This window comes from Diaporthe amygdali (assembly GCF_026229845.1).
Source record: "Diaporthe amygdali strain CAA958 chromosome Unknown NODE_28_length_639089_cov_64_968398, whole genome shotgun sequence".
Classification (NCBI taxonomy): domain Eukaryota; kingdom Fungi; phylum Ascomycota; class Sordariomycetes; order Diaporthales; family Diaporthaceae; genus Diaporthe; species Diaporthe amygdali.
Window position 1 is genome coordinate 298,263 of NW_026517048.1, and position 22,670 is coordinate 320,932.

At 53.6% G+C, this 22,670-nt stretch overlaps 4 protein-coding genes across 4 annotated transcripts; 2 read left to right on the forward strand and 2 right to left on the reverse strand.

Moving 5' to 3' along the window:
• Window positions 1–586: 586 nt before the first annotated feature.
• On the forward strand, window positions 587–2,370 carry J7T55_014807 (uncharacterized protein; the record flags this gene model as incomplete). The annotated part of the gene is made up of 11 exons (XM_053131785.1): window positions 587–701; window positions 777–849; window positions 913–1,027; window positions 1,080–1,085; window positions 1,145–1,174; window positions 1,231–1,303; window positions 1,354–1,390; window positions 1,510–1,600; window positions 1,838–1,926; window positions 1,981–2,051; window positions 2,117–2,370. 11 exons carry the CDS (start codon window positions 587–589, stop codon window positions 2,368–2,370), a joined length of 954 nt encoding a protein of 317 aa, XP_052990168.1.
• Window positions 2,371–11,230: 8,860 nt separating this feature from the next.
• Window positions 11,231–12,639, forward strand: J7T55_014808 (uncharacterized protein; the record flags this gene model as incomplete). The annotated part of the gene is made up of 2 exons (XM_053131786.1): window positions 11,231–11,751; window positions 11,868–12,639. 2 exons carry the CDS (start codon window positions 11,231–11,233, stop codon window positions 12,637–12,639), a joined length of 1,293 nt encoding a protein of 430 aa, XP_052990169.1.
• A 4,310-nt stretch (window positions 12,640–16,949) lies between these two features.
• J7T55_014809 (uncharacterized protein) lies at window positions 16,950–19,082 on the reverse strand (the record flags this gene model as incomplete). The annotated part of the gene is made up of 1 exon (XM_053131787.1): window positions 16,950–19,082. The coding sequence occupies one exon, from the start codon at window positions 19,080–19,082 to the stop codon at window positions 16,950–16,952; it is 2,133 nt and encodes a 710-aa protein (XP_052990170.1).
• Window positions 19,083–20,976: 1,894 nt separating this feature from the next.
• On the reverse strand, window positions 20,977–22,482 carry J7T55_014810 (uncharacterized protein; the record flags this gene model as incomplete). Its single annotated transcript, XM_053131789.1, has 1 exon — window positions 20,977–22,482. One exon carries the CDS (start codon window positions 22,480–22,482, stop codon window positions 20,977–20,979), a length of 1,506 nt encoding a protein of 501 aa, XP_052990171.1.
• Between the last annotated feature and the right edge of the window lie 188 nt (window positions 22,483–22,670).

Consider the following 22,670-nt stretch of genomic DNA (forward strand, 5'->3'; position numbering starts at 1 on the left):
CGGATAAGTCCCAATCGTATCATCTCGCGGGGCGCCCGAAATCGTTTTCCGCATGGCTTTCCGAAGCCTTCAACCTGGTCTACTGAGGTCACAATGCATGTCACGAAGCTAATTTGCGTCCAAGGGATGCCGTGTAAAACAAGGAGATTCTGTCGCCCTTCTGTGCCGAGCAGAGGGGGGGAATCACGTACATCCGGCTCTGCCTGTAGTCTCCAAGGAAACGCAAAAGTCAGCCACTGAAAAGGTTTCCGTGCGAGTCATGCCAGCGGATGCGATGTTCCCGTACGGATCGATCAGATGGGATCACATATGCACTGCAACGTTTAAGCTTTCCCTTACAGCTTTGACCGTAGCAGCATGACGTGCCCGGCCGGGACGTGGCTCGGGGTTCGCCTGGGCGGTGCTCACCTGCTGCCTCTGGCAAAATTCCACTTCTGCCCGGTTTCACGCACAATGCCTTGCTTTTTGTGGCTGTCGTTGTGATCGCAGTCATCAGAATCCGATTCTGCTGGCGCCGCAGCTTGTTTTCATCGCGCGACTAAGGATAGGTTTACAATTCCATTCCATTGTCGCTGCGCAAATCGTCATGGCGTCGGGTCAGCGCCCGACCCCAGTGGGATGGTATGAACCTCCTCTCTATGGGCGAACACTTAGCATCACCATCGCCTTTATCTCCGGCTGCCTGATAGCCTTCCTTCTAGGTTCGTGCATGGTCTTTGGCCTCGTCACTGTCGCTGTCAACCTCAATTGAACTGACCATGTGTGTTCGAGTCCAGCAAGCAAAGTGTTTGCGGTGAAGGACTGGCGATTGCTGCCTTATACCATGTGGGGTGAGATCGAGTCGCCAACGTATATCGTCCAGTGTTGTAGTTACTAAGTTTCCACAGTCGTCCTCATGGTATACGCGTTTAGCTTCATCTTCGTCTTCGGATCCACTGTGCTGCAATTCGGGGTCGGCACCAATTTTAACGAACAAGCTTGCACGGCTGCGATGGGATTGTGTCTATTTGCATACGTATCTAGCAAGGTCAGTCCTCCTGAGTCCTAAAGGCAACCACACTGAAAGTCTGACCGCACAGCAGGTTGTAAGTACCAGTCGATACCAAACCATGCCAATTGAGTTCTTGTATTGACAAGAGACTAGTTCATCTACTTGTTTCTCGTCGATAGAGCGGTACGTCGAATAATCTTGTCGAAAGACATGAACACTCTCATCTGATGTGCGGCTAGCATATTGTACGCGGCTCAAAAAAGCCACGTCTGAAGTCAAAACTCTATATTTTCAATTCGTTTGGAATGCTCGGTATGTACATCAGAATATACCGTATTCATCTGATTCTAACAAATGTCAAGGAATTTACGTTGTTATCACCATCATGAACTTTGTTCTGTAAGACTCCGAGACTATCGCCTGACATACATACCCACACTTCTTTTCAGCTGTCTTCGACAACTGGACGAGTGATTTGGAGATAGCATACTTTGCACATATTTCTAATACACTCTCAGTCATATCGCCGAGTTCGACAAGGGACACTGTGTTATTGGACTACAAAAACCTGTTATCATACCATTGATTGGATTCGATGCGCTTGTCAATGTGAGTTAGCTTTCCTGGGGACCTTGTCCCCTTCTTTGTTGTTTTTTTTTACGTCAATAACATGGACTATTACAGGTATATCTCACATTATCCTTTCTTGTGCCACTGACAAGTAAGTAAAGCCACCGTTTCACAACTGACAACGGATTGCTAAAAGCCATTCAAGGATTGCCAACAATCAAATGGTCCGAATTTTGGAAAACGGGTACATTTGAGACCATGTGGCAAAGCTTACAGTTTCAAAGAACCCCAGCCAATATCAGATTGAGGAAATTGGCAAAGAAAACGTTCATCGGCTCTTGCTGTACCCTCGCTAGCAGTGTCACGTACGTAATAAGACCTTTCTGTCCAACTTCTTAGCTGACGCTTTGAGTTTATAGGAACTTGACAGTGCTTATGGCTCTTAATGGTGAAGAGTCGTGGTTATGCCTGATGTGTTGCAACAGTGACAGTGAGTTGAGAGAGTTCTCATCATGAGTTAATATGCACAAAACTGACTTGTTGTTTCCATCGAAGTACTTTTCTCCGCAATCGTAATGCACTGGCTTACGTCGAACGAGCACACGGCGTCGAAAAAGCCTGCCTACGCAAATGCGTACGCGAGGCGCTCGCAAGCATCCGGCCCTACCTCGAAATCCGCGACGGACGAGACTGCAGTGGTGGCACAGCCGTTGATGGTAGCGACGCCGGAAACAGCAAAATTTGGGCCATCCGTTGGGGATACGGGGTGGTCAGCAGACACAGAGGCTAACAGTGCGACACGTGCCTAGCCTTCGCTGTTACTTGTATATACATCCAACAAAAATATCGCACACCTGAAAGCCAAACATCTATCAAGTCTTGATGTGACAAGCTTCCTTGCGTTGTTACTACAGCCCAATCGCGAAAGCCGTAAGATGTTCAAAGGCCGAGCAGCCAGCCAGTACTCTACAGCTATATTTGGCTCGTAACTGCCACCTAGGTACATGTCAGGGTCCCTTCGGGCCCTTCCGTGTATTCAATACTATTCTTCCTCTTTCAGCATCTTTGGGAAGAGTCAGCGGCGTCTGTGCTCTGACTGTGCATGACATATGCGGGTGATGTTGAAGACAGCGCTAGGGCCACTCGGCTCGGAAAGCGTGAAACTTATGAAACTAACAAACCAAGTTGCTGGTAAGAAGCTACTGGCCCTACGGAATATCGAAGCGGCAGGGTATTGAGAGAGCTCAAAGTGACCCCCATGGTCTGTACGCGGATCGTTGAGCTGTGCCGGTAAAACTCCGGAAAATCCTGTCCACAGACATTCTGGATCCATTTCAGAAGTACGCGCGCGTATGATGTACCACAATTTGAAGGGGTATCCACCGTCTCCCTGAAAGTGCCTCGGTGAAGCTAGAGGGCCAAAGCAATGCGAGCCTGTTCTTGATGTACTCCCATGTTGATCGTGGCAAGCATGCCGTACAGAGCTACACGCGGATACTTGAGCAACAACAAGGCGGCACAACAGCTGACTCAAGCGCGAAGTCAATGATGGGATCCTACGTGTTTGAAGAGCTATTGTTTGTCCGAATGTATGTCATTCAGGGAAACCATGTCGAAAACACTGCACGAGTGGCTGTGGAATAATTCTAGATGCGAAATTGGTTGCCCAGATGTCACCGCAAATGTCAGTGATTGCCTCCGGACATTCCACTGGCCATGAAGAAACCCGGGACCCGTGAAAATAGGAAAATACTTCTCTCATGCAGAGACAGCCTAGCTTTCTAAGAGAGTATTTGTTGGTCAAAGTGAGACGCTGTGGAGCCTAGACAACATCGCGCTGAGAACGGAAGTCACTATATCTCTTCTCCGATACTTCTACCTCGTCTCGCCCACTGAAGTGCCCGGTTGTGATTCGACTTCGGAGTGACAGGTTTTACAGATCACGTGCTTATATTGACGATTGTCTACCTACACAACAAGCATATATTACGCTTAGAATAGATCATGGCGTCCCGGCCCTTCAATCTGACGAATATAAGTATACATGTCTCTGTATCATACTCTATGCCGTCAACTGACGGATGCTTACAGAAAGAGGCAGTGGCCAATCCCAGTTACGTGAATACCAACGTCAATGCAATGCGATGGATGTCGCTTATCACGTCATGGGACACGAACTCCCCTGGCGAATAACGTCGATTAAGACCTTGACCAATCATGAGGGCCTTTGGAAAGAAGCGAGCTTCCTCACTTTTCTCCAACAGGTCTAGAATCTCACTACTCACTTCATTGACTCACACTACTGTCTGATAGTGACAGCTGTCAAAGTCACTCTCCGCCTCGAATGATTGGAATGTGTTCAGTCTATTCCAAAAACAAATAGGTTAGATCGGCCCGAAGGGCTTCAGGAACAAAGCCAGCTTGGACTTTGGTTCACCTCATATATTCACAGTACACGCAAAGCCTGTTTTATCATCGTTGACGGAATGACCGAAGCGGTATAAGCCCACAATAGAAACACACTTCTCGATGACCTTGTCTTCGGCCCACGGATTTGAGCACCGAAGTTGACTCTGACACAGTTCCCGCCTATCCTGTGGGCACTTACAACAAAAGTAAACGCCAAGCACAGCCACACAGGGGTGAAAAGCCAATGAGTTTTGTCGGGTAATGCACTGAAAGGTTTCGTCTAATACCCCACACATGGCGATTCAACGAAGTCCTGAGTCAACAGTCACGGAAGGTGAAGCCACTTTCTAACCGAGAGCTAGCCCTAAGACCTGTCACTTCAGCAATGACAAAGTCGACTTGCACATCTCTAAATCAGTGAAGGGAGCGGGGAGTATACCATTCTTGGTCCTGGCGTGCCCAGCTTTCTATTTGCTGGCCTCGGCCCGGATTGATCCATCTGAACTTATGACTTCTCGTTTTGAGAAACGTAGGTCCATTTTGCATCCGAATATTTGATAATTGTAAGTTTTGGGCCGGCCGTCTGCTGCGTGCCGCGATGTGGTGGCGTATGCTTGAACCACGAGCCTCTCTGAACTCACCACTAAAGCTCTTGAGTCACTTGACCAATTCTCTTTGCCTTAGAAGATACCGCGAATACAAGTACTTCACAGCTGCCAAGGTCATACAGCGGTCAGTTCCGATACCATGATCTGACTAGTGAGACTTGACCGAATCGGGTATTGTTCATGCGCGTGACCAGTGACATGAAGAAGCAGATAAGACAGATCGTTACACGACAGTCAGGTTTACCCCTCTCAGACCAAGCCAAGGTCGTTAAGATAGAGCTGTGTCACCAGGGAACTCCAGATGAGAATTGGGAGAAATACAGAACAAGCGATATATCTCAACCTTGGTCAAGGTGAGATTTGCTATCCGGGCTTCTAGGGTGAAGACACTCATTACGTGGAATCAGACACGTATAACCGCAAACGCAGATTTCCTCTAAAATTTCCAATATTTCATTCAGATAGTGCATAAATCATACGTGGCTATCAGAGCATGATGGCCGAAATTGGTCGCCTTTCGCGGTGGAGTGGGCCAAGTCCGACAATGTTCATCTTGCATGCTTACCACCATCATGTACAGAGACGCAGAATCTGGCTGACGTCAGATACAATGCTGATAATTTGATGCAAGTTCAAGTTCTGATGATAATACAGACAGACATCGGTCCCCAAAATGGCATGCAAGTATATGGTAATGGCTAGCCTCTTCTCAACTTGCAGTTGAAAGCAAGATTGCGGCCGGTTTCTAGCTGATTTCTGTGAAAGGGTTTCCTCCAACGAGAAGAGTTTCCAATCTCTTACAGTCATCCGCAAACTTTTCGAAAGTTTAGTCGCAGAAGACCAATTCCCGCAACCTACACTGATTATTGAGACAAAGACCAACAATTGACCGGGAAACGTCAAGGGCAGCTTTTTGTGTTCGTGGGCGAAGAGGACAGGATGCCACCCTCCACACCAAAAAGAAATGAGCTTATCTATACTCATACAAGAACAATGCAGATGCTAAGCCTCTTGTAGATTTCGGATTCGGCTTGTAATTGCCTATGAAAGTGCAGAATAAGTGCATATTAAGTAGAAACCCCATATCTGCGAGAAACAGATGTGCTGAATTGTCGAACGTTCTTTGAGTTTGACACCCATCAGCATCAACGACACGCAGTCTCCAGACAGAAAAGCCAGGCAACTTTATGACTTCTTTACTTCCCCGTATAAAACTTTGCCCAACAGAAAAGTATGATGCAAGAAGTTATCTCAAGGAACATTATCTCAAGGAAGATTTTCCAAGAAAGGCTATCCTGAGGAAGGCTATCCTAAGAGAGGCTGATGTACAAGAGATTCTTTTGATAAGTTGATTATCCAGTAATTACCCATTTCTCTTTTATACCTTTATCCCAGAAATCCTGTGGCTGTGACTCGGACACCCGAGCTCAAGCTCGTTGTCGCTATTTTCTATATTCAGCTCCTCTTGCCTTGTGCATTTATGTTTAAAAGCCTTTGCTAAGCACCTGGTAAATTACAAACCGCGACATCTCGACTCTTTTGAACGGCGCGGCACAACAAACACAAAATGTTCAAGGCCGATCACCCTGAAATGATTCGCCCAAGAAGTTAGAATTCAACCATCTCTCATCAGACATTCGCTACAGAAGCTGAAACCTCCCTTTTCGTCTGACCCCATCAAAGGAGGCAAAGTGGGCCGTGACGTGCGTACAACATCAAAACAGACACGACACGCGTCCCGCCAAACGGGCATCTGTGTACCTTTAGTCTTGTCACGCAAGAACATCATCCCCGCCTGACAGGGCAATGATGAAGCCTTTAGAGTCTAATATCACGCAAACATTCAGCTCGTCATCTCCATTACGTCTTATTCTTCTGACACGCTTCAGCTTTCGGGGGGATCACTGGGGAACTCGCCCGGCCCATTCATCGTCTTTCTCCATCAGTCCATATCAGACTAGTCTCTTTCGCTCGTCTACCTGCTTTCAATTGAACAAGGCTTGAATTGGTCTGAAGCCCTTTACAAACTTTTCTTAAGTTGTCTGGAGACAGACTGTACAGGCCAAAGTCTGCTTACCCTTCCAGGAAAACAGGCAACTTGAGGAGCAGACGTCACCAGGGTTAGGGCCGGGACGGGAATCACAGAGGGGGGACGAGAATAATGGAGCGCGTCCAACTCGCTTCAGGTCTACGTCACGACAAGCAATGGGGAGTGAGCGAGCGAGCGGGTGAAGCATCACTGCATTCCACAGCGAGGCTTAAAGCGCGGTGGTCTCAGCCACCACACGAGCTACAACGGTCGACAGTCCTGCGGTCCTGTCAAGCTCATGCGCGATCAAGGAGATAGGTGGTGCTCAACCGATTGCCATGTTTTCCAATAGCTATTCTTGGCCTCGCTTCGCATTTGCTTGCTTGACCGCTTGGCTGAAAGGACAACCCGATAAGGGAAGTTGGGAAATAGAGATAGAGATGTTGATCGTGATCCTTCGTGAGAGCGTTATCGTTCTCGTGAAGCAATGGATGGTACCCTGCTCTATGACCTGCGGCAGGTTGGCGGTCGTTGTTTCGATGAAACAACCCCGGTCCTCCCAAACGACCGAAGGAACATGACGATGATCACCGCCCGGGGTGCGACCCATGACTTTTGCCACCCTCCATCCAGGCGGTTGGAAGGGGCCGTCTTGTCGTACGTGCGTCTTGTCAAGAGTCCTTCGTCTGGGGGTGCGGGGTATTCCTGATTCTCATTCTCCGGGCTTGGAAGGCGTCAGGGAATGACTCGAGATGGGTGAGCGCACGAGGGATTTCTGGATGGACGTCAATTTGGCACAGAACAATGGCCAAACTATGTTCTCTGGCTCCCGGGGAAATGTGAACAATGCAATTGTGGGAGGCGGTATAGCGGTTAGGTACTGTGTACCAATTCGGACTGGCGGTGCAACCGTCCACGGGCGACTTTGAGCAGTTTCGGCCGGGTGATGGACCAGAAGCACGGAGCAGATCGTGCCAACCCATAAGAAAAGAGAAACGCCAATGCGAGATGGGGCTATATCGGGGGAGGTGTTATAGTTAGATTGCGTCGTCTCAGGAGAGAAGCGACGTCGTGCATGCCTAGCTCCGAGCTGCGCAGCAAGCAGCCCGACGCACGCACGATAGAATTCAATGCAAGCAAGGGGGACAAGTGACGGTCTGTCACCGCCTTCGGCTGCGCTGCCGCTGCCGCCGTCCCAAACGGGGAGCCGGGTTCACAGAGTGTCGCATTGTGTCGTGTGCCGCTCGCTCACTGCCGGGGGTTTGGAGGGCTGGGAGGGCTGGGAGGCAAGGGAGATGGACCAGTGCTGGCCCGTTGGCAGTCGACCTGCAGTAGCGACGCCAGAACCTGGGGAGAGGACCTGCACATCTCTCAGTCCGTCCGTCCTGGCACCGCGGCTATTCCGCTGGGCGGACGGCGTCGGTCTGTCGGCGTATCATGAAGTCATGCCTAGGCAGTTAGCGCGAGCCCCCCTTATTACTGCGTTGAGAACATGCGACCTGACAACATGGAACAGGAGCGCGAGTTTTGGTCTGGGCTAGGCGGAAGCTGATGGAGATAGCCGAGTGGTGCTGCGCCCAGGGGGGCCACCGAATGCTCCGTTCGCTGGCAGGGAGGACCATGCCCATCTGCGTCGAGGTCCTGTTGACGAGAACCTCGGGATTTCCATGAGCAGGACCCCTAAAAAGAACCGAACCTGGGGAGAGCAAGAGAAGGGATCAATCAAGATCCTTGCCTGACTGGCTGGCTGGCTTACTGACCGAGAGGCTCCCTGAGGGGAGAGAATACCTCCTGGCCTGACGAGGTGAGGAGTCGGGGGATCCATCGTGAACCTCCCCATAGGACAGACAAAGAGAAATGGGCTGAGGACTGGTGAGGGAAAACGGGGCAGTGGTCCAGTTCTTCGTCAGTGATCTTCGTCTGTTGACCTGGCAGAGGCCTGGCAGTTTTGCTGAAATGTGGTGGGCAGGCCTGGGCAGGCTGGCAGGATGGAACTGGCAGTACTGGGCGGCGACCAAGAAAAGTGCTCACTGTCCAGTGACCCGGGCAGCGGGCAGCCTGGCAGCCAGGGGTTGAGGCGACGCAGCGACCAAGGGTGTGTGGGAACCGGGTGTTTTGACGATGGAATTCTTCTCGAAGGTGGCCCGTTCCTCGACCTGCGCGGCTGCCTATTGGCCGGCTTGAAGAGAGAAGGAGGAAGAGCTCGGAAGGGGAAAGAGAGCAAGGGCGGGCGATTGGGCCCCACATTTCTTGATGTCACTGCAGATGCAGCACATCTGAGTGGGCAGTGGCCAGTGGGCAGTGGTCAGGACAGGATTCTGGTACACATAGAAACTGGCAGGCGAGCCGAGCTTTTCCATTCCATGGGTCCCGCATTTTGGCACTGGGCCTGGGACTGGGGCGTTTTGCTGGCCACTAGCCACTAGTCAGAGACGAGATCCATGTCCTAAGAGTTCAGATTTTTTTTACTTGTTTTTTTTTCTCCCTCTCTCTTGTCATTTTTCGTGACCATCAATTTCCGCCCTCGCAATTGGCCACTGGTGCCTCGGGAGATTGGCAAAGAGTGGGTGGCACAGCCGAACTACTGTGTATGATTTCATTACCTATCCCGAGGCCCCGACGGTCGCGATTTGTCGCCATGTCTGTCGTCCCTTGGTGCGGATATGCTGCGAGTGAGACATGCAAGTGAGATGAATCTCGAGATTACACGACGTCTGCTGCACAGGCACAGTCAGCTAGCACTTGTTTGAATGAATAAATAAACAAGCTGCAGCTGTGGTAGTAGTGAAGGGGGAGAAGGCTGAAAATGAAACCTCTTTGGGAAAGAGTGCAGACCGGTGCAGCCTTGGTGCTGTCACCTGGGTCTATTACTCACTGTGATGAATGCGATGTGCACCGTAATATGATATGTGCGATGGGTGATGTGCGAGATGGGCGATGAGTGGTGTGGCAGTTGATGTGGGTGTGGCACAACGAGCGAGGAATGGCCAGCTCCAAAACGGGAGAGAGGCAGGATGACAGCAAACGGACGACTAGCACGAACCGGTCGACAGTTCAAACAACGGCAGTTGGCTGGCGTGCCCACTTCCCAACATCCTCTGTACTGTGGTATTGTGGTATTGTGGTATGGCCTGCTTGTTAGTCTATAGTCTGGTTGTCAGCAGTCAGCAGTAGCCACACACGTCTTCGTTGATTGATTCATCGATGGATTCATGGAGCGAGTGAGAGACCGAGAGACTGATACTGATTGACTGATTGATGCCTCGTCCTCGGGTTCCTCGACGCGGACATTTAGATTGCATGTACTCGATGTCTCTGATCTCAACCGAGGCCATCCCACCCACACCCAGACAACATACACAACGATAATAATGCCGGCGAAATCAGCTTACCGCCTTTTTCAAAGCCGAGACGAGGCATCGTCACAGAAACCAACCGGGCAGCCGGGGGGGGGGGCATGGCATTGTTCGACATCCGACATCAATCTTTTTTTTTCTCTTCACGTCCCCCTTCCTCCCCCTTCGTGTTCGGCGTCAAACCAGTTCAGGAAGGGAGTGGGTCTGATCGAGTTTGGTGACGGGGCTCTCGACTGGGGTCGACATGGAAGATGCAGGTGCGCTAATGCAAGTGTCATGGATTGTGAAGGGGCCCCCTGTCGGGTCTGCAGGCTCACACTCTCGCACTATTTTTTTTTTTTTGCCCACTCTTTCGCTCAGGTCCAGCCAGACATCCAGGCGTCCAGACTGTTGTCCGTGTCTCTCCGACCGTCTCATCCCAGCCCTGCTCCTTCCCTCCCACCACCTACCCCCCTGCTCCCTGGTCGATGCCTTGCTGCCACGGCTACGAGGCAAGGTACATACAGCCGCCACCTGGGTGTGCTGGTCATGCCAGGTACCAACATTACTACCGTGGCAACCCTTGGGGGGGGGGACTGGGGGGAACTGGGGGGAGAGACAGAGGACGAACGAGAAAACGAACAAACGGGTGACCGAAGGAAGTTTCTCTCAGGTCGACGACTCTCTCTCGCTTGTGCACCCACATTCTGTCCCTGTCCCTCAACCCATCTCCCACCTCTCCCACCTCTCCCACCACCCACCACCCACCTCTCACCCCCCAGCTCCTAGCTCCTCCTCCCCCCCAAGCTTCTGCCGCCTTGCCTCTTTCTGACCCAGCAGCCCAACCCAAACTCAGCCCAGACCCAAGACAGACCACCTTACCTGCATTGCATACCCATACCCATACCCATACCTTGCCGTACTGCACCCGCACCGTACCATCTACCATCCCATCCCATCCATCCATCCCTTCGTCCTCCTTCACCGTGTGCTGCAACTTACACTTCCCCTTCACATGCGCTGCACAACCCAACTTTGAACCATCCATCCACCCATCAATCTCACTCTCTTCCTCCATCCCTCTGTACCATCATCCTGTATTGTTACTGTTCTGCCGCCTGCATCTTCTCTTTGCGCCAGCCTTCCCCCCACCTGAACTCAGCTCTCCTGTGCGTACGGTACTCGGACCAAAATAAGACAAACGGACGCCTAGACACCCGGGGTTCCCTCGTGCGTTTGAACAAGATACCCTCGACGTTTTAGAGCCCGACTCGCAGCCGCCCTCAAAATGCCCTACAATACTCGTCGCAAGTCGCTTTCCCTCCCTTCCCTGGGAATTCACGTTCCCGTCACTCTGGCCGAACGCGACGCCGCCAGAGCTGCCGCCGCCGCAAGTCGACTCTCGCCTAGCCACAGCCATAGCCATAGCGCATCCTCCTCCTCCACCTCATCGATGACGACTTCGCCCTCCTCGCACTCCCCAAGGAGTCCTTCCAGCCCCGCCGATATGGACGCTCAGACCCATGTCTCCAAGAAGATAAAACGTTCGCATGCCGGCGACGACGCGCCTGCCGCCAAACGCCACCAGTCCGAAGCAAATAAGCTGCCTCCATCCCCGCCAAGGTCAAGGGCATCGTCGGTCGAGATGAAGGACGCCGCCGACTCTTCCTCCTCCAAGATCGACCTGAGCAGTGTCAACGACGAGATCGTCGAGGCTGTCATCGTCCAGCTCCAAAATGCCGGCAACCGCCCCCACATCGTCAAGGAGCTCGTCCCCGTCCTGATGCAACAGCTCAAGATCGTCCAACAGTACGTTCCTCCCTCCCTGCATCGTGCACTGCACCGCACCGCACCGCACCGCACCACACCACACTGCACGCGCCATGGTTCACTCCCCACTAATAATACTAACACTGTCCTCACAGATCCGCAAATCCTTCTGCAATCATCTCGTCCCGGCTGTCTACCTATCTAAAGCGCTCTTGCTGGAACGCAAACAACCCTTGCCCCATGGCTAAGGAGCTCGAGACAGTCCACCCGCGCAGAACATATTTCTACCTTACAACATGCCCTCACGGGCCCCTGCCTGAGCCGACGATGGCAGCTCTGGCCGCGGCGCATGCGCGCACACTCGTCACACCGAGCGCGACCTCGGCCTCGGAAGATGCCGATGACGAACGGAGAAGGGAGCTCAGCCCCTCGCCCGAGGTGGATCTGTCGTCGCCCGAGTTCGACGACGTCGACGACGACATGCCCATGCCGGCCACCCCTGTCGGATCCTTCTCTGGGCGCCCAATTCCTACGCTGGCCCTCCCCGTGCAAACACAACGTGGAGCGTCGCCACCGCTGGAGAAGGACGAGAAGGAGTTCACCCAGACGGCAGACGGCCTGCAAAAACGCAAGCTCAGCGGTGAGCTTCTGCCGGCAAAGTCTGAGCTTGTCGTCCAGAGCACGGAGCTGGACGAGCATGCCAAGGACGACAGCCTGTTCGGCGAGTCCAAGGCCGGCGCAACTCCCAGCCACCCACCACAGATGGCCTTCCTCGCCAGCCCGGCAATGCGCCCTGCCTTCTCTGTCAACACGAAGAAGGAGGGTGAGGCGGAGGGCTGGGCCAAGCTCGACAGCCTCTTGGAGTGGGACCGGAGCCCCGAGACAATCGAGCTCGACGAGCTCGACTGCCTCCTAGACGACTTCTGAGCGTGCGACCGAGCAAATGAGTATCGTCATGTATCACCATTGATTGGTCCGATCACCACTCCTGAAGAGCAGGTATACAGAGATCTGGGGCTGCCTGTCTGTCTACTATGACAATCTCTGATCACATGCCATCTACTTGCTCATCTATTCTACGAACGATGTAACGATTATAATCCTGGGGGGATGTCTCCACTATGCTACTGGGCTGGAAGCTACTGTATATGTACATTATGACTTGATTTGAGCGAGACATTCGGGGTTCGGGAGGGGACAAACTCATTCTGGCACTCTAGATTACCCCTTTAGATGTAGATGCTTGTGAGAGGGAGGGGGAACCAGGGGGGTCAAACGAAAAGGTCACCAGGCAAAACAAAAAGGCTTCAAAAGTTGGGGCTCTGCTGAGAAGGAAAAAACGGCGCAATAAAACCAATGCAAAGAATTCTCCCTTCGCTTTACTTTACTTCACTATGCATTTTGAGATCAGGATCTGCGCGCTCAAAATCATGCCTACGATCACGCTACTCAGAGTTCCAGATGATCCGGCGTGTTGGTGACGACGTTGTGATGGAGACTTGTACGCGTTGGTCTGCTGTTACTGGCTGCAGGCCCCTAGGCACGAAGGTTACGTGCCTAGCGAGAAGGGCCGTCAAAAAAGACAGCGCGGGACGTGCGCGGTCATGACATGCATTGGCTGACTACTACAGTTCATCATTCTAGCTCAAGGTTTTCGGTCGGCCGGTTTCAATCTTTGCTCATGGGAGGGCGGTTCGAGTCAAACTAACTCGGGCACCACGAGCCCTAAGCTTTTTCCCTTGTCTTGGCCATTCCGCCAAGTCTAGGGTGTACCATAGTAATCGGTTGCGCAGGCGGCGGCCGCTCTCCTCGTCAATCTATCCGAGAGAGACGTGTATGATAGTCTATTTCACGGGCCACGGTGGGTTAATTAGTGTTGTAAGCGCCCGCCCGTTCACTCGGCGATCGTCCCTTATTCATTTTTTTCTGACAGGCGGGCGGTTAGACCGGGCGGAAGGGCTGAAAAAGATGGGTTGGTTAGTTAGATGGGCGCTTGGAGTTTCCTCTGTCTTGTCACGCTTGTCTGTTATTTGGTTCCGCTCACAGACCCCGGGTCCGAGACCACCGACCCGGCCTTTTCCATGTTTTCTTTTTACTATTCCCTCTCTTATCCTTTCCCTTTTTTTTATCCGTCTCAATTTGGAGAGCAAGCCATTGACCTATCATCGTCCACGTCTGGGGGGAGACGGTGCGGAATTCCAAGCCCCAATTGAGAGTCATGCTCATTCCTTCTTGATATTGTCTGTATATAACAGCAGTAGTAGTGCACGTACGTGGAATCTTTTGCCGTGGCACATGCAATTTGACCCGTGGGGCTGGGAATTCGGGGGGATAAAAGCATCGAGGTTACACACATCGAGGTTGCGGCCGGCAGCGCGCGTTCGTGTCTGTCGCCTGCGATAGAGGCTCTTTGGTTATTGGTGTCAGACCATCTATTACGCCTCAACCCCCCCTCCCCCCAAGAAGATGAGATGAAAGAAAACACTCGCCCGTCCCGAGTAAGGCGGGAAAGCATGTTTCTTGCGGCGCAAAGGCCTGCGACTGACTCGTGGCGGGGGGTGGAAAGTGCGAGAGTGAGGTCCAGAACAATTGGACCCCTCTTTCTGTCTCTCTCTACTCTTCCTGTCTCTGTAACATCGCCATAGCCGTCGCCACCACGCCACGATCGATGAACGGCTTTGATGGTCGCGTGCAAGTCTCCAGATCGTTCGCGGCCCCGCCCCATCCCTCCTCCTCCTCAGCAGTCATCGTGACGGCGGCTGCAGCCACGCACGAACGCATTGACAACAACGCATCCTAAGGGTCCTCACTCCACTTCCATCTTTTCCCCTCTTTATTCTGCACGGCAAAAAAAAAAAAAGATAGACCAGAGACAACAGAAACAGCGCTTGCCCCCACCCCCACCGCAGGCACAGGGCGGTCAGTTTCGAGATGGGATCATGCAAGGCGAGTGCAGGGACAACTCACTCATTTTGCCCGCCCGAGTCCACAATATCTCAGCCACTCAGTCATGATAGTGTACACCACTGCGTAGCATGCGTGTAATGTTGTATTTAGGATCAGTCCCGTTGTTGTTGTTATTCCCCTTGGAGCAACTTGCGCGCGAGCCGGGGCCCCGCCGGAAAAGAAAAGCGTATCACGGGGCAGACAACCATAGAAACGTGAGCGTGATAGAGTGAGTGATCCGTTCTGCAGAGTGATAGTATGGAGCATCCCATCCCCCACATACAACCCAGCTGTGCCCATGAACAGCCAGCCAGCCAGCCAGTTCATCACCAAAGCGGGCCGGCCGCGTCGTTCGTTCATGTAACCGGGGATTTTGGTGTTCGCTGTCTCTGTTGACGCGGAATTGAGCTCGAACCACCGCCTGCATTGGTGGATCCACTTTCTGGGAATATTGTACATATCCCCGACTCCCCGCCATCAATGCAATGCCCTGCCCTGCCCTGCCATGCCCTGCCCTTCACCGCCAGCCGTCGTGGGGGAGGAGGGGAGGACCAATGTGCCGTGCAATAGATAGGAAAAGCCCGGAAGTCCTTGCCCGGGCCTTGCCCCAGTGCCCATCCTTGGACACGATGAGGAGATGGATCAGGATGAGGTAAAAAAGACCCTTGGGTAAGGGGAGAAAAAGACAAGCGAGGAGCACGCACGTACCACAGCGCAGGGCGTTGACAGGCGACACATCACATCGCCGTCACAACATGTGGGTTCGAACCAATCCAGCCCGCTCACTCAACCACCGTGTTGTACGAACCATGCGTTTGGTGGCGTCCTCGTTTTCTTCAGCCATCTCGACAGCGACGCAGTTGAACCCGGCCCAAAACCCCCACCCCCAACCAAGACATGTCTGGCTGCGTGTTACGATCGAAATACATAATGGCGGAAGTAGATCCATGCATAGATTCCATATTCACAATAGTCCATATAGACATAGATACGTAGCAGGGGGATCATCTGTATCCTCCACACGCGCATATCACGTCCGTGGTTCTGATCAGCCCACCTAATAATAGGTAGGTAATCATTACCAAGTGGCTGCCACTCGCATCATGAAACAAAGGGTACAACAACGCTCAAAGACACCAGCCACACCCAGTGCCAAGACCAATCACCACACAGCCAGAGAGCGCAGCATCACACACATCTAAGCAGAAGAAGCCACAGGTTAAATAAAATATTCCACGAAAAAAGAGCGTCCGTATTAATCTCATTGCTTCGAGCTCACCATCTGTGCAATTGTATCTCAAGTGCAAGTCCTGTCCTGTTGTGTCCGTGAACAACTCTCCCGTATTCCCCGTAATTCCCACCCAGGACTCTCAAGAAACACCTTAGGTCCAACACCGTACCGTACCGTACCGTGGCGACCCGACCCGAAACCCAAATCTCATAGCACACCAGACCCCAAAACATCCCTGTATGTAATTTTCCTTCTGTCCTATTTTCCCAATCTTGTCGTGTTCGTTTACGCCACGCCACGCCACGCCGATGCGATGCCATGCGATGCCATGCTATGCCCATGCTCATGCCCATGCACACGTCCTACCAATGCCCATGCCAATGAAGCGTTGATGCCCCCGTGTTCTATGCAACAACTTCTTCCTTTTCTTCAACCGTAAACCCTCAACCCCATCAATCCATCCATCTAACAGTGCATTTCGTTTTGTCATCGACGTCGTGAAACATGAACCAACGCGTGATGCAAAAAGAAAAGAGAGAACTGAAAAAGGAAAAAGGAAGAAGCTACACCAGCCCCCTCCCAGAAAAGGAAACCCAATGCAGCAGGGACCCGTTTTGTGGTGGCTTGCACGCAGTGCCTGGTCACTTTTTTCTTCCAGCGTGACCCTGTCGATTGCCAATCAATCCGCCCCAGCGGCTGTACGGAGGGACCTGCACTGCAGTAGTCGTTGTGCGCCAACTGTTTGCCGTGTATGCATGCAGGCAAGCCACTATTCCAGAAAATGCATCGTCGATGCTGCAAAGACCGATCTGCTCGCTTGCGACGGGGGAACGTGGGCCGCATATCCCCATAACCCCGGCACCCTATTCCGGAATGCATTGCGCGAACCTCTAACGCACCGCCAGAGGCATCGCTCACCATCGTAGCTGTCGTCCCTGCCACCGCGGAACATATTGATGCGCCAGCCGTGTGCCCTATCTTAAACAGCACCGGAGCATTCGGTGCGAGCTGGAGGGTTGCTAATGCCGGTTTCTGTTGACGTCAGACTCAGACCCACCGCCTAGCAGATGGGTCCCTGGACAGGAAAGGCGTTGATGCTGATGTTATTCTTGGTGTTGCTCAGGAAGACATCTCCGGCATGCATCATGCCCAGACTGTTGTTATCAGTGGCCCCGTGCAGCTCGGCGCCGTCCATGCCAAAGTCGACACCAGAGTCTCTCCTAGACACATGCTGTAGCGGCCTTTCTTGGACAGGTTCATCCCTGGCGAAGATGCCAGCCGTGGTGTCCTGTGCATATGAATCAGTGTACTCGATGTAGTCTACGTCCTCCTGGTCGTCCTCAGGGTCACCCGACCACCAGAAGAGCTCGCTGTCGCGCAGTAGCATGTCCCTCAGCCTGGCCAAGTCAAAGTCTCCGGCGGGCGGATAGATCCTGCATTCCGCAGGCTCGAAGTTGGCCCCGTTAGCCACCACCTGGTCGTGGTCAGAGGGAGGACTCATCGAGCAAGACACAGATGCAGTGAATGGCGGGGTGGGTGGGAAGTGGTCATGCTTTGTGCCACTGTCCTGTTGAACGTTCCCAACTTTCCCAACTTTCCCTTCTAGGATGGCATCCCAGAGGCTTTGTTTGAAGTCAGGAAAGTTCGCCATCAATGGGCTGTGGTACATGGCCGAGAGGCCTTGCGTCCACATGCGCGTGATATGGGCCTCCCCTTTGTCAGTATCGTGGAAGTGTGGGTTCATAGTACGGATCTGGAGAATCTGTACCTTGGGAATCGCAGTAGGTTCCTCGGAGCTGTGTGCTAGTGGTCGCGGGTCAACAGCCATCGCGGTAGCCCTGCTTGTAAGAGGCAGCGGCGAGGCACTCATGGCTGCGTCCGACATTGGGGATGAGACGGGTGAAGTGTCAGGGGTAGCCCAAAATGGAGAGCAAGATGAAGAGGAGATGGTTGAATGCATCTCTGGGACGGATGAGGCCGGCGGTGTTTTGACTTTGTCCTCGCCAGCAAAGCGCTCAAAGATGTCTAGGAAGTGGAAGGGCTCAATAGCATAGCCGCTTGCCAGGCGCAGCTTCAGCGCCAGCGACATGGTCATCGCATGCTCCCCTGCATTGCCAGTGCAAATGTGTTGCAGCTCCATTCCGCCATTGTCGTTGTTGACGCGCTCGCAGGCCTCGCCGCTGATGATGCATTTGCTCCTTGTCTCTAGCTGGCCGAGAAATCGGTTGAAGTGCCGGTTCACAACCTCACTGCTCCGGCCCGAGGTCTTAAAAACGATCTGGCCGTTGTGCACCTTTGGCTTGCTGCCCCAATTAATACGTACCATGGTATCCTGCGCCGAAGCGAGGTGAAACCCGGTACTGAAGGCCTTGCAGTACTCCGAGACACTGCCGGTGACAAAGTTGTCCGCGTCTATGAAGCCGATATACTTGTAGTAGCTAGTACGACCACCATTCTTGGCGGCGTAGCCACGAGATTGCTTGTGACGGTAAGTGCCGCTGTCTGTGGCCGCGCAGGTGCCGCCGCAGTGCTGCCCGTTTCCGTTGATGGTGCCACGCGGCCCGCCGCGGCCACACCGCACATTTGGCGCTTGATCCTTGATCCTGCCATTTCTTTCGCCGTTCTTGTTGTGCCCGTGGCACTCCTGATGGATGCGAGTCTGGGCAGACGGGTCGGTCTCGTCGGCAGCCCCAGGGCCTGACGCAGTGGCAGCGAGAGCAATCCCGATGACCAGCGCCTCGCCCTTGCCCTCGTGGGCGCGGCCGTCATTTCTCAGCAGCGTCGTCATACCGATCTCCCTCAGAGCCTTGCCGAGCTGGGGGTCGCGCTGGTGGACGCTAATGCCGTTTCGTCCAGTGTCACGGCAGAACTGAGCCAGCGTGTCCCTCTCACAGGCGTACGCATGTTCTGTGGAGGCTGAGACGGAGATGAGGAGGCTGCTTGCCGGGATCCCAGCCCAGACGTTGACAATGCGACTGATTGGCTCGTCCTTGCACGGGACGACGATGGCCGTCCTGGACTGGATGGCTTCGATGGCTTCGGGCGAGACTGCCTCAGTCTTTTGTTGGCCATGGCGCGTTCTTCTGTCGAATTGATGGTCTCTAGCTCTGGCTTCGAACTCAATGACTTGCTGGACGCCTCGAATCTCGACCTGTCCAAAACGGACAGTGGAGCCGGGCGCGGAGACGCGCATTGTCACAGGAGCTGCCGTGGTCCACAGGATGGATGGCTGAGGGGGGCTGTCGTTTTCCTGTGCCTGTGCCCGTTGTTTTTTTTATTTCCTTTGTGAGCCCTGGTTGAGATGCTTGCTGTACCTGGGGTGCCTGCCACGTAAAAAATGCTGCGGATATAGATGCGTGCGCAAAAAAGATGAGAGAAGTGATCTAGGTGTGATGGCTTGGAGAATCGTTCTGCTGCTCAGGACGAGTGTTGTCGGGCTGCGCCCCTGTCTTGGAGGTGCTTGGTTCGGAATTGATGATGTGATAGGATCTTGTCTGAGAAGGAAGGTAGGTCACAATAGCAACGGATGGTCTGAGGAGAAGGAATGGCAGGTTCGATGTTGCCGGCATCACTTGATATTGTGTGGAAGGAACGGAAGCGAGGGAAGGGACGAGTTATGCCATTGCGCAGCACACCTGCCGTGTGATACGTTGCCATCGTGGAAGCATCGTGAGTCTGTGTACATACCAACCTGCCTACCTATATATGTGTGTTGACTAGGAAGACACTCTCCGGTAGCGGGATGTGATGTGCTCACTTGCCGTCCCGGACGGCCAGCCTGCCTATCCAGGTATGCATCCTGATGGGCCCAGATCGTGTGTGCGAACATGCCACTTGGTTTTTGATTCTGCTTCCAGCTCATCCGTGAGACAGACTTGAGCGCCTTCCCGGAAAAGATCCGTCAGTGGACCCCGTCTCATTTGCCAGAGACGAGTTGCGATCTGAAGATGAGCAGCCGGCCCACCCTATCATGAGAGCGTCATGAATATTGTTGCTTTTCACCTCGCCTTCATTGGACATCACTGCTTCTGTCTTGTCTTGACGATGGCCTCTTCTTACAGCACAGAGCCGCCAACAGTGGGCCTGGGAATAATGGCCGTGCCCGGGAAGCGGTGACGACGCCGTTTCAGGAGGCGATAATTAGGTATTGTGGATGTAGGCCTGCGGTATCCCACGGGTCATTTCGCAATAGATGAGGATATGGAGGGGGGGGGGGGAGGCGGTATGATGATTGTCTCACACCGGGTGTTCGAATGAATCATTAAGGACCCAGCGAGGTTCTCACGTCGAGCTGGACCAACCCATTCGCCAGCCCGTGTCACATGAAAAACCGCACTTGCCTTAGGTTGGAGCCGGTAAGAGACCATGTCCGTTTTGAGCGTTGGAAAAAGACAAATTGCTTTGGTGCGGAGGAGAAAATCGCCTGTCCCTTTGATGGCTCGCTGTCTTTTTTGTTTTTAAGTTACATCTAGATTAACAAACAGCCTTGGAAGCTGTCAGTCGGTGAGGGTCGGTGGCAGGCATGACCAGAAAAAGAAGGCCCAAGGTACTGGGTCGGTTGTCTGACACCGTTTCGGGTCTTGATTTCCGGAGCCTCCTGCGCAGTGCAAAAAAAGCAAGAGACATAAACAAAAGCAAAGAGATGTACTTCCTTCCGGTCATCGGCTTTGCTTTGTTCTCGCGTTTTCTGTCCAGTTACACTGTCGGTCGGCCGCATCAAATCTCCAGAGGCTTTCCCCACTGGCGGGCATGGGAGATTTGTGCTCCGTTGAAAAAAGACAAGGAGGCACGGGGGTGCACGATTACCGAATTGATGCTGCAGCCCGTTGGTGGGATGAGTTCTGAGGTCACACCCTATATCGATCTTGATCTGACGGGGTGCTGCAGATCCACCAGCGAATCTAGGAACGGCCCGCCCTGGTCGCTTAACTAGGGTCGTTCATCGAAACCATTTTGCCGTGTTGTTGTCGGGCCCTCCCCGCGGCCTTCAGCACCGCAGTGCCCCGAGATCACGAGGCGAGCCGGGATGTGGGCCGCTCAGGAGTATCCACTGGCGGGATACTGCTGCTGCTTCTGCTGCTTCCGTTTCACTCCTGTGGGTTGACCTTCAGCTCGATCCAGTACATCGTACCACCCTGTGTCCAGAGTGGTCGCTCTATCCTGACGATCTCGAGACCAGGCACCTCCCTCTCGGCCCTGCGCACAGCCTCCTCGATGTCTCTGTTCCACCAGCACCCATACCTGTCAAAGTGCGAGGGGGCGAACTTGTCCAGCGCGCGGTTGATCCAGTCGTAACGGCCACGTCCGTGCTCAAGCAGGTAGATACGGCCGGAACCGGGCTTCAGTACGCGGGCCATGTTGGCTAGCAGCTTATGCGGGTCTGCCACGCTGCATATTGCGAAGTTCTGGAGAATGGTATCAAAGTAGCGCGGTGGGGGAAGGGTGCTTGCAGCATCCGGTGCGAGTAGGGATGGTGGTGAGGGAAGTTGGGATTGAGCATCCGACTTGAACAGACGGATCCGACCACTGCCAATGTTGGCGGCCAATGACTGGTCCCCGGACTGGCCTGTTGGAGAAGCCGCAGGATGTCGTGCAGGAGCCGGCGTCTTGGATTCAGACAGGGCTTTCAACGGGTTCCGAAACGCGATGGGCTTTTTTTCTTCAGCAGCCTTGTCCTGCTCCTGTTGCTGCTGGTGTTGCTGCTGGTGTTGCTGCTGGTGCACCTGATGCTCCTCGTTCGGTTGCCTTCTGCGGCGAGGAATCAACTCTGGCACGGCCTTCTTCAGCTTCGTCCATGTCACCTCCAGCACATCAGCGGATACGTCCACACCGGTGAAGCTCAACACCTCTGGAGCGTCGTCTCCAGGCAGGACCAAGCCCTTCTTTCCTTTTTCCATCCTCCTCTTCACACGATCCCGCTCCAGCTCCTCCAGCGACTTGGCGTTCGGCGCAAAGCCGATACCTTCGTCCATGGGGCGCGGGGCACTGTTCTTGATGTCGTCCCAGTCCATGTACTCAATGTTCCGGCCCGTGCCCACGGCAACCTCGAGGACGTGACCTCTTGCAAGCCCACCCATGAGTTTCCGCAGGCTGGTGATACCCATGAGCCACTCGTTCCAGTCCTGCTCACGGTCGAAGGCAGAGGCGGTGATCTTTCCTGACCGCAACTCCAGAGGGCGGCCTGACGGGACATCGCCGTGCTGTCCATGTTGAGCATCCACCCGGTGGTCGGCACAGGGGTCCCTGGTCATGCTGCGGACGACCATGGCGATGTATGCGCCCATGACAGCTACACCGAGGCCGAAAACGACAAGCTGTTTCTTGTACGTCTCTGCAAGCTCGGAGAGAGGTCTTGCTGCTTCTTTGTCGTCGGGTCGTGTCCTGGCGCGGGACCTGGCCGTTGACGAGTGGATCGTCCGTGTCTCGGGGACGAGTCTTGCCAAAGGCGGCCATGAGCAGCGCGCAGTTCCCCATGACACCGCTGTGTCATGCTGCAGAATCCATGTTGCTGACCACGATGGCACTTCGTTACGTGTTCCCCTCCTGGGCAAAGCAGCGTGGATGCCTCGCCTCAGATGCTGTGATACGGGCATGGCGCAGAGTCAGGCTCTTCAGCGGCGTCGGATGCGCATCCCAAGGACGTCTTCAGCCCAGCCCAGTCTGGTCCAGCCTAGCCCAGAACACTGCAGTTCAGCCCAATTCACTTGAATCGACCCTAGAAGACCGGTGTGACAGGAGGCAGGAGGCAGGAGGCAGAAGAGAGGAGGCAGCAGTGAGAAAG